The sequence below is a fragment of the Centruroides vittatus genome, unplaced genomic scaffold, assembly GCF_030686945.1.
Source record: "Centruroides vittatus isolate TY-2023 unplaced genomic scaffold, ASM3068694v2 contig_958, whole genome shotgun sequence".
In the NCBI taxonomy this organism is placed as follows: domain Eukaryota; kingdom Metazoa; phylum Arthropoda; class Arachnida; order Scorpiones; family Buthidae; genus Centruroides; species Centruroides vittatus.
The window spans coordinates 1588888-1605438 of record NW_027122637.1 but is presented as its reverse complement, the minus strand read 5'-3'; the positions used below and the strand labels follow the sequence as shown (position 1 = coordinate 1605438).

The window sequence follows — 16551 nt, the reverse complement described above, 5'->3', positions numbered from 1 at the left end:
GAGTAATTTCTTTGATGCTATTAATAATAAGTAATTTAGCCTTGGCATTTGGAGTCTGGCATAAAACACTATGCAAATGTAGCATAAAAATTTACTGTTTAACATAGTTTTTCTAATTTCTTTTTGTTTTCATTTGTAAAGCAAAAAGCGTGTATTGAATAGATAATATATATATATATATGAGTAAATTTATTAGAAATAATTTGATAAAAGAAACATTTTATATTAGAAAATTATTGAATAGAAGTTGAGAAAAGCAAATATGAAAATTTAAAAAAGCCTTTATACTTGAGATAGTTATTGTGACTTATTCACAAACTAGATAAATATCTTGTATTTATTGGTTGATTCATATGAAAAAGAACATTCAACTAAGCTTTTTATAATGTTTAAACACATTATAAAAAGCTTAGTTGAATGTTCATTTTAAAACTGATGAGAGATTCTAATTGTCACATGCATGATCATGATTGAATTATTTTTAATGATAGAATCAACTGTTTGATTGTATTATTCATATTTATCTATTGCTTTGATAACATATTTATATCTTAGAATTATGTAATCTCTCATTTATTTAAATTTTAAAATTACTAAGTTTTGTTTATGGAATTATGAAATTAACGTGAAATATTAATACTAATGATTAAAATATATATACAGATACATAGGCAAATGGTTGCCTTAAATACTAGGGCTATAAATTCGCTATTTTTAATAATTAATACCAAGTAATTTGCTACTGGAGGTAGATGTTAGATGCCATCTCTTATCTAAGTTAATAATTCTAAATTATTTAATATATTATTTAAATTATAATCATCTGGAAGAAAAGAACTGGCCTGGGGTGGGGGCCTGAACCCACAACCTCCGCTTGCACTGTGGTGTGCTTGCCAGTCATGCCCCCCAGACCCCAAGCAAGCCTTTGCTTCCAGATGTATTTAAATATAGATATAACCTTACGTGGGGTCCAGGTGGTATGGCTGCAAGACATTGCATGGCAAACAAAGGCTGCAGGTTCAGACCCCTCCCCAGGCCAGTTCTTTTCTCCCAGATGATTCTAAAGTATTTAATAAATTATTTAAATTATAATTATTAACTTAGATAAGTGATAGTGCCTAATGTCTACCTCTAGTAGCAAATTACTTAGTATTAATTATTGAAAATAGCAGATTTATAGCCCGAGTATTTAAGGCAATCATTTGGCTATGTAGCTACATTGAGTTAAATTTATTATATTTATTTTAAATATTCATATTTTTTAATATTTTGCAGGTTGAAAAATTTGAAACTGAGAAAAATGCTCTTACTAGAGATATTGCAGATCTAACATCTAAATTAGTTGATGCTCGTCTTACAATTGCTGAATTAGAAGAAGAAAATGTATATTTAAAAAAGTTATATTTTGAAATTATGCAATATTTTATTTAATTAATAAGTAGAAATAGCATCTGTAGAATTAATATTTAATTACCTCTATCTTTATAAATGTTAATCCCATCAATTTTACAATCACATTTTAACTCTTGAAATAGTCTGACATATTGAGTCATTTCAATTTATTAAAAGTCTAATAATTTAAATATAAGCATCCAAACCTGATAGTTATATATTTAAGTTAAATGATTGCTGAATTATATTGAATTATATGATGAACTATACTAGTGTTATTTCAGCAAAATGTTGTGATAAGTTTGGCAAAACAGCACTAACAACTTCAATATATTATAAAACTCTTCTTTTAATCCTTCTAAGTACCTTTAACAAAATGCATTTAGGATTCATATTGTCAATTGCTCTTCAATTGCTTTATAGTCATTAAAATTAAATTTCAGTGTACTTTTCAGATTATTAAATACACATTTACTATCCAAAACTTCAAAAAATAACATTATTAAAACCAATGAAACACAAACCATGAGACAAAAAGCAAATATTTAAAATTATAACTAAAGTATGTAGTGAGGAATCTAGGATCATCCCTCAGCATTTACCCAACATCATACTATATAAATGGTACATCGACGATATTCTCATCTTATGGAGGGTAAAGCCAAATATATCAGCGTTTATTGATTCATTCAATGATAACCCATCATGGCTTGACCCTAGAGATGGACCAGGCTCATGCTTCCAAGGCCCATTTCCTCGACATTAACATCAAGTTTGAGCAAACAGCAATCCACACGGAAGTATACCGTAAACTGGGGTCGGAACATCTATATATACTGGTAGCGTCATGTGACCCTCCCCATCATAAAATGGCAGCCTTTAATGCCTTAATTAAGAGGGCCTACACACACTCCTCTTCTCGGATAGCTCTCCAAACCGAGCTGAGGCATATTGAACATACAGGCAAAGAACATGGTTATCCTGCGATCACACGTAAATTGATCCTCAAATGGCACTGCTACCAAGAACTAGACCCAACCCAGGCACCCAACAAAGTTCCATCCAGTATCATCCTGGTTACATACAATCTGTACCTTAAATTGCTATACACTGCGATTGATAAGAAAAATAATATTTGCATCACTTATAGAAGATGTCCTACAATATTTGACATTTTACGGAACAGAAAAAACACCCCCAACAAAGAACTACTCCCGGGTGTGTACACCATCCCAATCATGGACCATAGATGGGACAGAAGCCTAGTCTACGTAGGATCCACCAAATGCTCCCTAGAAGTGAGAATGAAAGAACATACAGCAGATATTCTATATGCGAGGACCACCACTGCTCTAGCCATCTATGCCTCAGACCTGGGCGTAGAACCAATTGTCGTGGCAGGAATCGCCCAGATGCTTTTTGTTTAGTTATAACGTACTTTGACAATTCATATCGATGGCCGTTACAAGGTCAGTTGGAGAGTGACCGTTAGAAGAATGACGGTTGGGAAAACTGCTGGTTGTTTGAAATCTACGATCAACGATTGGCATGGGAAAGATCGTATGTCAGCTGGACGAGCTGGAGACATCAGGCGCTGATTGGTGGAGTCAATTAACTCCAATGAGTATAAAAACAGCAACTTTAGGCAGGAAAGGGGTTCCCTTCTTGAACTTGGAAAGGTTGGAATATCACATCGAAGTGCCAAGTGTGAGGAGTGATCGAAGGACTCGTGGACTTTACGGCTGATCGTCATGGAAGGAAGGTCGCAAGGTGTTCTTCCGACAGACCTGATACGGATTTAGTGTTGTTTGAACTTTTAGTTTGAAACGTGTGTGGAAAGTCACTTTGTAAACATCTTCCATTTATATTTGTAATGGTTTGTGAACATTGTACTTTGTAACATTAGTCTTTCACTATAAATGTTTGTGTTATCGTCAATTGTACGTAGTGGTGACTCATTTTGAATTTGACTCCAACGTTCAATCAAGTGAAGGTGATCCACACTACGCAACACATACACCATCTTAGATGGCTAGAGGCTATTTACATCTGCATGACTACACTCAAAGATGGTAATTGCGTTAACCATAATGACGAAATTACTTTGTCAACAGCCTGGCAGGCACTCGTAAACAAGAACTTACAATAATCTACAGCGGTTAAAGGGGCACATGCCCAAATGATGTTATCGATATCCACGCAATAGAGTAGTTCTGACATGCTCCAATTGAATTTAATTTGAATTGCATTTGTTCAGAAGTTATTAGTTACCTGAGGAAGAACCTGAGAGTTCGAAAATGTTCGTAACGGTCTGTAATTAATGAACATGTTAATAGTTTTCAGATATGTAACAAATCTTTCATGACTTTTGAGCCTTTCTTTGTTGTTCTAATCATTTGATTCTTTTTGTAGACTTGTTTTGTACTGCAGAAACATGAACTGCCATAATGAGGTCATATTTTGCCAACTAAAAAAAAACTGTAGCTAAAAAAATTGCCATGATTCAGAATCTCATCCAGAGTGTAGGCTGATTCATTTCTGTGACCTCAAAAAGGAAGTGCTTTGCCTAACATCTTTATGACGTCTATAATCCTTTATATTTAAATTAAAAGGCATGGGTGATTGGGTAACAAACAGTTTGGACTGCAAAAAAATTGGACAACAAACACTTTTGCGAAAGATTTTTATGTTTGGACAACAAGTGCATGTTCGGATAACGAACACCCGACAGAACAAACACAAGAAGTGATGATACATTTAAGATTTCTAAAACTAGGCCTATATCTTACTGGTATCTATGAATGGTTTAAGGTGTGATAACTGACAGCGAATGACAAGCGAGGATTAACAAACACACTGTGTTAATTTACAAACAATACTTTTATTCACTACAGTATCGGGTTCTTTGTACACTGGATCCCAACGTGTAGGCGGTGAAATTACAAAATCCGGAATACATAAAATAATACTATTAATATTACAAGTATCCTTATATCTATACTTAACCTACTTACAAAGTAGGAGAAGGAAAGAAGAGAGAATATAAGTACAGAATAAGGGAAAGGTGGAAATACCCGGGTTTCTGCTCTGGGTGCTCCGTGATACTGGACGGGGTTACTGATGTCTCCGATCATCCACTCCTATCAACGAGGCTTTCCTTGGCTCTTTCTTTAATCTATTTTAATAGATTTCTATCGTTCACTTTGTCGATAATCCACTGCCGAATCAGTCCAACAAAATTGGCAGATCAGTAAGAAGTTCTTTGTCTACTTTAACAGACTAGATGGCTTCTCCGCCTTGACCTCACTTGTTGAGCCTCAATTCCTATCTTCTGTCGTTCTGCTTTAGAGCCTGTTCTCCTCGACTTTCCTCGTCGAGAGCCGAGATCCCTTCTCTCCGTTCTTTCTTCTCCTTTCTTTTATTACTTTGTTTTTAACAATGTTGTTTTTCATGTCAGAGGCATCACTCCCCACCAGGTAGTAAAGCAATTAGATAATAAAGTAATTAAATAGTAAAGTAATTAAGAAGGAAGTCTTTTTAGTCAACAGGAAAGGGAAACAAAAGAAATCTTAAGCCTAACTTAAATTTATAGAATTATTAATTACAAAAATATACATTAATATGGCCAATGGCCACAAAGGAATGAGACTTTCACAGTTGTATACATAACCTTTGTTGCACTAGTTAATTTCTGTTCTTACAATTTTTGTGTTTTTCTGAACTTTTTATTTAAAAAAAAACTGATAATATTATGGGACCTAAAAGGAATGGAGTGTCAAGAACTGTGTTCACTATAGAAACTTAGCAAGAGATAATAGCCAAGGTAGATCTAATGTTGCTAGGCAATATGATTTCAACAGGTCTACAGTAGATACAATCTTAGCTAAGAAAGATATAATCAAAAAGACTCAAGCAGATAAAGGAGTAACAAAAATCACATCTGAGAAACAAAGATGTGCCATCCATGAAAAAATGGAGAGATTGCTTTTAGTTTGTTATTACATGTAAATAAACATGTTAAGAAATTATATAATTATTATTATTTTTTTTTTGGAGTCACTAGAACAAATTAATCAAATTCCCATAAAAATCTATGGTAAATCGATAATCGGTTACTGATCAATTCAGGTAGCAAACATTGTCTTTGAACGGATTATGTTTGTTAACTGATCACCCACTGTATTAATTAAAGAAAAAACACATAAAACACAACCAGCATGAGGTGAAGAGCTAATGAAGCACACTCAAACTGAGGCTGACACAATTAAAAAAATATTTCCTGCCTTTGCAATGTATCCATAAGCTCAATACAAAGTTGACTCCAGCTGTATGTCACATTCCCAGCTAGGATATGCAGCAAAGTTTCATTGTGTAGTCACAATAGTAAAGATCCAAGCTTATATACTGTATGCATTGGTCTAACATAACCCAAATCAAAATTATTTTTTCAGTTATTTTTTATGTTCTTAAATATAAAGTATTCTGGGAAAATGATTTTATTAAAATAGCAATACAACATAAATTTTAGTTGCACACAGTAATAATATTAGAATTTCTATTATATTTTTAAGCTAAAATAAAATGTCATTAACATTTTTAACATATTGTGTATTGTTTAAGGGGGCCGACTTGTCATCAGGCAAGCTGACACCCTGGCCAGTCTTCCACTGTGTATAAATACATTAATTTTTAATATTTTAATTAACAAAATTCTTCAAATTGTGTATTGTAAAATTTACTGTAAACTTGGAAATACTTCAGATACTTCAGCTATGTTTTGTTTAAAAAGAAAATACACAGGGCCAATAACTTTCAAAAAAAAATATACATATATATATTTTAATTATTAAGTTAACCATATTATTTTATAAAGTATATATAATTTTTTAAACTTATTTATTAACACTAAAAATATGCCCTGTACCACTATTATTTATTTATTTAGCAGTATTATTTCAGTAAAATAAAAAGGAATACCAACTGAAATTTTTTTATAAGAGGAACCAAAACCAACCTTTATTCAGATCCAGCAGGGTATGTAAACATAATTAAAATACATAATTGAAATGCATTGAAATGTTAAAATATATAACCAGATACCTAATTATATATTTTAATGTTCATCTAATTATATATTTAATACAAGTCATTGCTTATTTAAACAAAATAGAATAAGTGCAATGTATTCTAAAAATACTGTGAATCTGAAGAAGGATTACAAAATAACTCAAAAATATTTATTTAGTAAAAGTTTGCAGCTTGAACTAAATAAAGGTTATTTTTGTTTCCTCTATTCATTGTGTTTACCTTAGCTTTTTCTTACTTTTGAATGATCCTACAAGGTTATTTTGATATTAAATAAATAAATAATTCAAAATATTTTGTCTGTTAATAAGACCTCCAGCAAATTATTTCTTTATTTTATTTTTAGTCAAAGTTATAATTGTTAGAAAAGGAGTTTTCAGTATTGAAATATTATATGATATTTCAGTACTGTAAAAATTTTTACTGTATTATATTATCTATAATATAGATTGTTCTATTAATTTAGAATGAAAAAGTTTGAAAGTAATTAAAAAGTATATTATAATTATTGATGATTATTAATAATTAACAACAAATAATTTTAAATGCACTTCCCAAAAATTAAAATTTTTATTTTTCATAATTAATAATCATTCAACTTACTCTCTGAACTAGTTCTATTATAATATGATTAAATAATCAATATTCTTAGAGAAGCTTTTTTCTCAATTGTTTTTATTTTAAAATATTCAATTCAAAATATTGCCTTAAACTGAATATTGTGTAATTAAATTATATTATTTTTCTTAGGAACAATATAGAAATGATTGTAATGTTGCTGTCCAACTATTGCAATGCAAACCTTCAAGTTTTATGTCTCATAAATTAAACTCTGTAAGTATATAATTCATATTTGCAAATATCTATAAATTAAATTTTTTTCTTGTTTATATAGTGTTTAAATATATGCTTTGAGTTTTAAAAAAATTGAATGCAAGAAGATTGAATAACATTTTAATAAATTCATATTATACATTCTAGACACTTCTTTTATTTACAAATCTTTCTACATGAATTTATTTTTGATTTAGACTGTAAAAACTTAACTTTTTTAATTATAATTAAAAAATTTGTTACACATTTGTTAATACAGGATATGAAAGCATTCTTAGTTTAATAAGTGTTTATCTAGAATATATCCAGCATGAAATTGTTTTTATTGTCAAAAATTTGTTTCTAAAAAAACTAATTCTCCAGTAAAATCTTTTATTAACAGGTACTAATATTTTCAGACAGTCTCAAATAGAACTACAGAATAGAATGCAGGGTCCATCAGTTTAAACTTAACCTAAAGCAGCATCTATGAATGGGGTTCCTCCTGGCCCTTTACCACTTATCAATTCATACAACAATTTCCATGCATTGGAAATTCCTTTTGCATCCTGGAAATTAATACAGCTGTATTATCCCCAGATGGATGAATTTCCTTAAGTTTGTCCAATAAAATATATTTATATATAATTATAAAAAGAAACCCATAGCCTAACATAAATCCTAATGGAAAACAATGCAAGTTTAACCAAGATACTCACATCATTACTGTTGTTGTTTCATTAATATTAGTTTTCCATATGTATGCAAATGGCAGATTTGCTAGGTGGGTCAAGATGAAAGGTGTTAAAACATTTATAAACAAGCACAAAAATGCAGTGCAATAATGATAAAGTTTTATGATACTTAACAGAGATTTTGCACAAATAAAGAATCAAAAAAACTCAAACAATGAGCTATGAAAAATTTCAATTTTTTCAAATATTATGAAAGTTTACAAAATAATTTATGTAATGAATGTTATATATGTATAAGTTTTAAAAATTCCTTGTACACTCCTGAATAAAATGATACCATTTTGATCATAGACAAATACTAAGTTGAGATATGTTGATTTGAATACTTCTAAATTATTTATTTAATTATTTTATTTTTGTATTTAATATTTTTCTTGTTTATTATTTTTCCTATTTTCTATGTTTTATTTGGAATATTTATGCTCCTGCACATGTGACGTGGTATGTAAATTTGTAATTTTTGAACGTTTTTAATTCCAAATGTGCTTCCTATTCTATTTATTAATTCCATTCTAGAATCTGAAGGTGGCCATTGTGCATGGTCAAAAACATTCATTCCATTAATAAACATTTTATTTTTATTAGATTTAAGGTTTTTTTTTCTAATATTAATTTTAAATAAAGAATTAGTGATATTATAGTACAACTTTTCTACACTTACTTCAAATTAGTGTTAAAATTTAGTTTATTATACTGTAGTTCATGATTTAGTACATTCATAGCATGCATATAAGAAAACAAAATATTAAATTTCATTTCTAAGAACAGTGCTTGTAACAATAACAGTGAACTCGTTTGCTTTTCTTTTAGGACCTTGTTCATTTATAAACTTGATTTATTCATTTGATTCTAGTTTTTAGTTTAATTACATTAAATAAGTTTAATTTTTTTATACATATACAAACATCCTGAAACCTGATACATAATGATAGGCCAAATGACTGCTAATAGGTCTGGAAGCTTGGGTAGCATGACTGGCAACATATCCACATGGTAAGCAGGAGTTGCAGGTTGGTGTCTTGCTCCAGTCCAATTTTTTTCTTCCACAATATTCTAAATTATTTATAAATTATTAATTTAATTATAATTATTAAATTTAATAAGAGATGGCAGATAATGCCTGCCTTTAGTGACAAATTATTTAGAAATTAATCAAAATAATAGCAGAGAAGTATCTTGATTTAATCCATCAGTCATTTGGCCTATTAATTTTTTTACAGAAGAATAATAAATACATATGTTAAAAAATTTCATAACTTTTTATTTTTGTATAATTAAGTTTCATCTTTTGTTTAATATTTAATTCAATAAACAATTTTATTAAAACTTTAACTACGATATATTCAATATAATAAATATGCTTGAAAACTTGTAAAAGTAATCATTAATATTAAATAAGTGATATATTCCAGCTTCCTCATGATTTGCAAGAAAAAGTTAAGAAACATTTGACTCCACGTACAAAACGTGAAATGCCATCCCCTCAAAGTACTGAGATACGTACTATTAGAGTTCCAATACCAACTTTGCCTTCAACAGCAATGGTATATTCTGTGAGTGATGTAACATCATCAATTAATTCACAAGAAGATGTAGGAAATGGTTCTAATGGTGTAACTCCAGATTATGTATCTGCAGCAATTATGGCCAAAGTTTTAGAAGAACGTGCTAAAGAAAGAACTTCACGTAGACAGTATAAATGCCAGTTATGTCGAAGATGTAAATATCCAACTGATTTAAAAGATAAATCTACTCAGACAAAACTGTTAGCAAAATCATTTACACTTTGTAAATGCATTGATGGATTTTATCATTCACAAGAAAGATCCAATTGTTTTTCTAATTGGGAATTACCAAATTATCGAATTCGATCTGCCCCGTCCATGAGTGTTGAAACTGAAATTTAAAATATAAAATAATATCACTTCAAAACATACACAAAATTACCAATGCACCCTTTTCCAAGCTTTTGTGATGTTGAGCTTTCAACTTTATTTTGCTAAATGCAATATCACAAATATTTTATAATTCAGTTTATAATGGAAATTTTGTTTTTGAAATAATCTCAGGTAAGTTATTGATAAATTTAGAACTTTTGTAAAATTGATATAGAAAAAATATAAATTTGAAAATACTGATTTCAGCATAGCTTTATTTTAAAAAAATTTCAAATGTTTTTGAATTATGCAGAATCATTTTCAGGATATCAAAGTACAGAATTTTAATAATACAAATTGTTATATTAAGACAGAACATCAGATGAAAATAAAAATCAAAACATGTTTTACATATCTAAAGACAATATGAAACTCAATTAAGATTTAAATATGATTCATAAAAAATAATATAATCATGTAATAGAAAGTTTATTTATATACAGCGTGTGTTTATATGTATCCAAATTCATAGGCCAGTCTATATATGTTTTGTATCTTGAAGAATTATTCAGCTACAGAATAGCAATATTTAGTTCAGAAATTGCTCTTTATTCAGATTAAAATTAGTGATGTAACGGATATTCGGTTACTACCCAGTATTTGGCCTATTCGGCCTATTTTTCTCTATTCGGCCGAATACCGAATTCCTAAAAACAGGAGTAAGAAATAACAAAAACACAGTAAATTAATCATTTTGGAAACTTTTATTAATGCTAAACATTAAATTATAATTATTAAAGTTAATAAGAAATAGCATATAACTCTAGTAAATTATTTCGTAATTAAAATAATATTATAGCCTTTATCTAGCCCGATATCTTATGGCATTGATGGCATGTAGGTTAGAATGTATCGGGCATTAGTGTTATTGTTTAGTTAATTATGTTATATTCGTATTCTTGTATATTTTAATATTTTTTACGATATTTTAAAATGATTTACGAAATGTTTTATTGAAACTTATCGTATTTAATGAAAGAATTATTTATCTATTTCTAGAAGATGAATAACTAATATATAATTTATTTTATATATAAAGCAAAGAATGAGCATTTCTCATTATATGCAAAAGATAACATTTGAAATCATGTTAATTTTAAAAATATTGACAAAAACAACAGCAACAAATTATCACAAAACTTCACAAATAGAAACCCCCAATAATATATTTGAACTGTTCCACATCTGAGGAGAAACTAGACCATATGTTCCCACTAAAGTATATATCCTTAGGGTACTATTCAGTCTACAAATACGTAGTAAAAATAAAATTTTACTGCTTAATTAAAGAGTTAAAAAGATCGATTGCAAATAAAATAACTTATAAGTTATAACTTACATCTAAATACCAACAACTGCTGAATCATATCGGGCTATTTACAGCTATTACATAAATTATAAACCAATTCGGTACTAGAGGTAGACGTTAGGCTCCATCTCATATTAACTTTAATAATTATAATTTAATTAATTAATTTAAATAATTTAGACCTACTGGAAGAAAAAATTGTAGTGACATCGGGCCAATAGAGAGCAGGGTGCGCGATCCTTGAATAATGAGGTTTGCGCGCTAATTTTTATATGTGCGTTAATCAAGCCAAATAGTTTGGCCGAATATTCGGCCATTCGGCCACGCTCCTGGCCGAATATTTGGTATTCGACTGAGGCCGAATATACTATTCGTTACATCACTAATTAAAGTAAATTGCAGAAGGAAATAGAAAGTATTAAAAATACAAAACAGAATAAATTATTTGAAGCTGTATGTAATGGAAATATCAAAAGTTATAAGTATACTGCTTTTTTAAGGCAACTGAAAAATATTTATTTGTCAAAACATTATCATCTTTCTCAAAGCCATCCTCAATTTTCAAATAAGTGTCCGTTTTGGAATATGTATAACTTCTCTAATTTCAGTAGCTGAGAATGGCCTTGAAAAAGCCAAAATTTCTGAGAAATTTTTATTCATTTCTGAAGAAATATTTAAGGCAACCAAAAATTACTTAAGCAGTATAATCATAAGTTTTGATACGTTGGTAGTACCAAGTTCAATGGAATTTGTAGGTGTAATGGAAATGTATCAAAAGAAACAAATGGAAGGACAAAATAAATAATAAGAGAACAAGATTATTTCCTTTTACTTTGATTAGAAAAATGGAAAAAAAATTAAAATATTCATCAATAAGAATATATAGAGAAACAGAATATGTTCTTAACTTTCAGTTAAACCAATCTTCTGTATATCTCATATCTTACTTATATACAAAGTTGAACTGCTATATACAAGTAAATGTTACTAAAGAACATTAGACAAAAGGCTAAAAAGATTTATTTTCATTAACTCTTTAAACATGGATTTGGCCAAAATCAGCCTTATCTGTTAAAAACAAAATTGGCAGATTGATTAGTTGTTAGGCTAGTTTTGCTATACAAGTTTCCCTTGTAGCCTGAGAGGTAAAAACAATTTAGTCATTAACAACAGAGATGGAGTGAGTTTTCAGAACTTAGATTTAACTCTATCAAGATAGAATGAAAAAGGGTAATTGAATTAAGTTAAATAGATTGTTAATTAGGTTTAATTATGCTCACAATAAATTTAAATTAATATCTATTTTCTTTTCAAATTTTATTATTCATTTAGCTAATACATATTTTAGAATGATCTCAGAGTTTTCATGCAAGTTTTCCCATGTATTGTTAGTTATATAACAAACAATACAATATAAACAAACAATATTTTAATCCTATGTAGGCAGTGTTGTAATGATCTGGTACTTGTTTTCAGAGCCAGAATGTATTCTAGAAATCTTCCAATACAATTATTAACATGTATTCTGTATAAAAGTAATTATATAGACAGATTTTACCCACTTTTACTCATTTGTTATAAAAAAGCCAAAAGTTTACCCAGACATTGTTGAGTTGTTCATATGCAAGTCTACATAACTGGAGATGGGAATTTTAATTTCCAAGCACACTGCACCTACTGCAAAGCAATGCAATTCAATACAGTTATAAATATATTGTATTTTCTAGATGTACTGTTACTGATACTGACAATAGCAGGCCCAGAAGAACCCGAAAGGAGGCTAATTCAAAAATTTAAAAATATTTGAATAATTGTAACTACCTTTCATTAACATGTGCAAGACAATTGCACATGTTAATGGTCCAATAAACCATATTTGTCATCATAAATGTTTTAAAAAATATTTTGAAGTTTAAACGAATAAATTTTAATTTATTTTTATGTTAATGGGGAGGGCTTAATCTCCTGTAGTCCATTGTGGATCTGCCTGTTTATTGAAATATTTGTTACACACTGATTGATGCTTATGCTATCATATGCAATATTTTTATGCAGGGCAGAAGCATTTAAACCGAAAATTGCCAATAAATATTTTACTACAAGATATCCATTCAGAAATTGTATTAATAGCATAATATTGTAGCATATTCCAAAATCATAACATGTAGCTCTGCTTATGTGAATGTGGCTTCAGCAAGATAAATTTCACTATAACTGAAAAAAGCTCCTGCATTCTTTTTGAAAATAATGTTCCATCTTTATTTATTAAACTGCATGATTTATACTAGTAATGTTGTATCTGAACTATTATGAGCAGATGAAACTTGTTCAAGCAGCAGCATGGGATATGTATGGACCAGTGCAAGCATCAATGAATATGAAGGGAGGAAGTTGACCAATCATCCATTTTTTATTTTTATAAATGTCTTACATCATAAATTAAGTACATAAAAACAATATTTATTGATAAAAACATTATATATTTATTACTGAATTATTACAAAACAATCATACATATGCAATAACTAAAAATAAAAAGATAAACTAATGATTTATAACACATTGAAAAAAACTATTTAGGTAGGCTACTCTCCTTAAGGAACTCAGAACAAAATATCATAGAAATGAAGCCTAAGATAAGTAAAATAAAGACTTGTTTTCTTATTTTCCTGTATCAAATGGATATAGAAAAATAGTATCTATGCATTAAAATAATAATTTTTTGATTATAGGGATGCAATTTGGATAGAGTTGTGGTAATTTCTTCATTTTCAACCTTGCTAATAATTCCTTTTTTGCAATTCATTAGCATGAATGCTTCCAGTTGAAATTCAGTCAAGATTGATCTTAATCTATTATTTTTTGTTTTAATTTTGAAAAAGTCCATTTGTAGACTACTTGAGAAATTAGCAAAGTTAAAAATATATTGATATCAAGAGTGAATATAGGATAAGCTTTCTGGTACATATTGTATTCGTATATATTAATAACTTGCATAAGGTAACATGTACCATACATAATTTATCCAGAATTTTTTGTTATTAAGAGCAATATGAGGTAAGCTCCAAGAAAAACTTTGGATGTATCACTGACGTATCTATGAATGTACAATTAAAACTTAGAATGACTTGTATACTAAGTTTTAATTGTAATTTTATAATAAAAATTTAGATCATCTGACACCTCTAGAAATTTCTTGACATCTCAATGGATCCCTCTGTCACTGACTATTAATATTATGTACAGACCTGGGGTCATATTCTGGTCATCGTCTCTCATTTTCAAGAGAAAGTGTCTATGTCAAAAGCTGGTCACTGATTAGTTAAACATTTGCTTAGGTTCAAGAGATCATCACTTCTCCTGAAAAACAACTCTGGACAACTTTTTCTCTCAAAGAATCTCTTGTCTTTCAGAGATCAGCAGATAGTTGTCTTTTGTCTGTAACCTCAATTTCATTATATGCAATATGGATGCTACTTTCACAATATAATTGCATTAAAGAACTTTCCTATCTCAGGAAAGAGTAGTTTGAGATAGAGATAATGCTCTTGATCTTGTTTTAAAGTAGCCACTTTACATTTTTCACAGGAATGCCATTGACTTCATCTTTTTTTTAATAATTCTTCATCAATTACTGAACCACTGAACATGCTATTAACCTTATCCATTACTTCTAGTATTCATTTCTCAAAGTATTTTTTGAAATACAGTAGAGCATTGATTATCTGACTCAATTGGGGACTGGGGTTGGTCAGATAACTGAAAAAACAGATAACCGAAAAGTATGAAAAAATACATTATTGGTATAGTATATTAGTATATCCCATGTAATTAGTATATTAGTATATCGCTATTAATTAACCTACTTCGCGTTGAATTTTCATTGATGTTAAGCCTAACAAAATTTTTTTAAAAATAATAATCTTTGCTATTGTATCGTTAAAAATTATTTCTTTATTTTGCAAAAATAAATACAAAAATAAAGGAAAAATTGAAAATTAAGCCTGGTTTAAATACTGGCCTCCCTTTCATGATCGAGCCAGTGTTGTCAGCTAAAACACGCAAAAATTTAACAAAAATAATATTAAAGTAGCCAAGACATAGCCAAATATTGTAGCGCCACATCACTAGCGGACATTTGAATTTGCCGACTAGAACACAGTCGGTTAACTAATGTGAAGGTTGATTCAGGGGGGGTCATTAATTGATGCTCTACTGTATTACCATCTAAGTTCTCCTTAACTTAAGTACACATCCTTTTCTAACTAACTTAACAAAATATAAATTTTTGTAACCTAAGAGAAAATGTTACCTGAAAGATTTTGACATTACAATCTGTAATGATGTTATAAAACAAATTCATATCTTTGTCAATACTACATGGTTTATTTGAATCTCATTCTCTCCCCATGACCTATAATTTTGTACTCTGTATTTTTGAAAATTTTACAAATTTATTAGTTGAAATTCTATACTGTGTTGTGCATGCAGATAACTTGAATGTATATAATCAACCTAATAGAATTGTGACATCAACAATAAAGATAAGAGTGGTAAGAGTGATCAGAATTGCCTCTGTCTATGGAAGATCAGTTTTGTCTCTTGTTTTGACATTATTTGTCTCTGAAAGAAGAGATGAGAGAAAGGTTACCAAAATATGGCCCCTGGTTTGCATTAAAGAACTTTCCTATCTTACTTTTCTGTTGTTGAGTGACTGCTGAAGAAAAGCTATAGCACAAGAATAAAAGTTTCAAAATAGCCTTGACAGACTGATGACTTCTTAATATTAGTTTAATAATAATTTCAATTATGATTTATGTAATTTTACTTCAATATACCCTGCAATCAAAAAGTATCAGGAATGGCTTAATAAAATACAAGATTTGAATTTATTCATCAAAATTTACTTCATTTCCTTCAAAGTAATTCCTTCCTACTGAAATGCACTTATGCAATGTTTTTCCAATCCTCAAAACATGTTTTAAAGTTGTTTTCAGGAAACCTCTTCACGACTTGCAATGAATTTTGTTTTATGGCATCAGTTGACTCAAAATGGTGAACATGAAGTGGCAATTTTAGCCAAGGAAACAGGAAAAAATCACACAGTGCCATATCATGTTAATATGGAGCTTGCAAAACTGTATTTGTTAAATTTTAGCCAAAAATTCATGAACAAGAGCATTTTGAGCAGATGCATTATTGTGGTGCAAAATTCATGAGTTTTCTTGATACAAACAGGATGTTTTCTATGAATTGCTTT

General features: G+C 29.3%; 1 protein-coding gene and 1 long non-coding RNA gene across 4 annotated transcripts in view; one reads left to right on the top strand and one right to left on the bottom strand.

Annotated features, from left to right (window-relative positions):
* Positions 1-16551, bottom strand: part of LOC136985333 (uncharacterized) — a 60765-nt gene that overhangs the window by 1269 nt on the left and 42945 nt on the right. The window lies entirely within an intron of this gene.
* LOC136985321 (tight junction-associated protein 1-like) overlaps positions 1-16551 on the top strand; it is an 84475-nt gene that overhangs the window by 52723 nt on the left and 15201 nt on the right. For all 3 annotated transcript variants that reach the window (XM_067282581.1, XM_067282580.1, XM_067282582.1), the window contains 3 exons: positions 1276-1383; positions 7228-7311; positions 9458-10114. In XM_067282581.1, the coding sequence (XP_067138682.1) occupies positions 1276-1383; positions 7228-7311; positions 9458-9952 (687 nt within the window). In that variant the 3' untranslated portion in view covers positions 9953-10114. The remainder of the gene's footprint in view (positions 1-1275; positions 1384-7227; positions 7312-9457; positions 10115-16551) is intronic.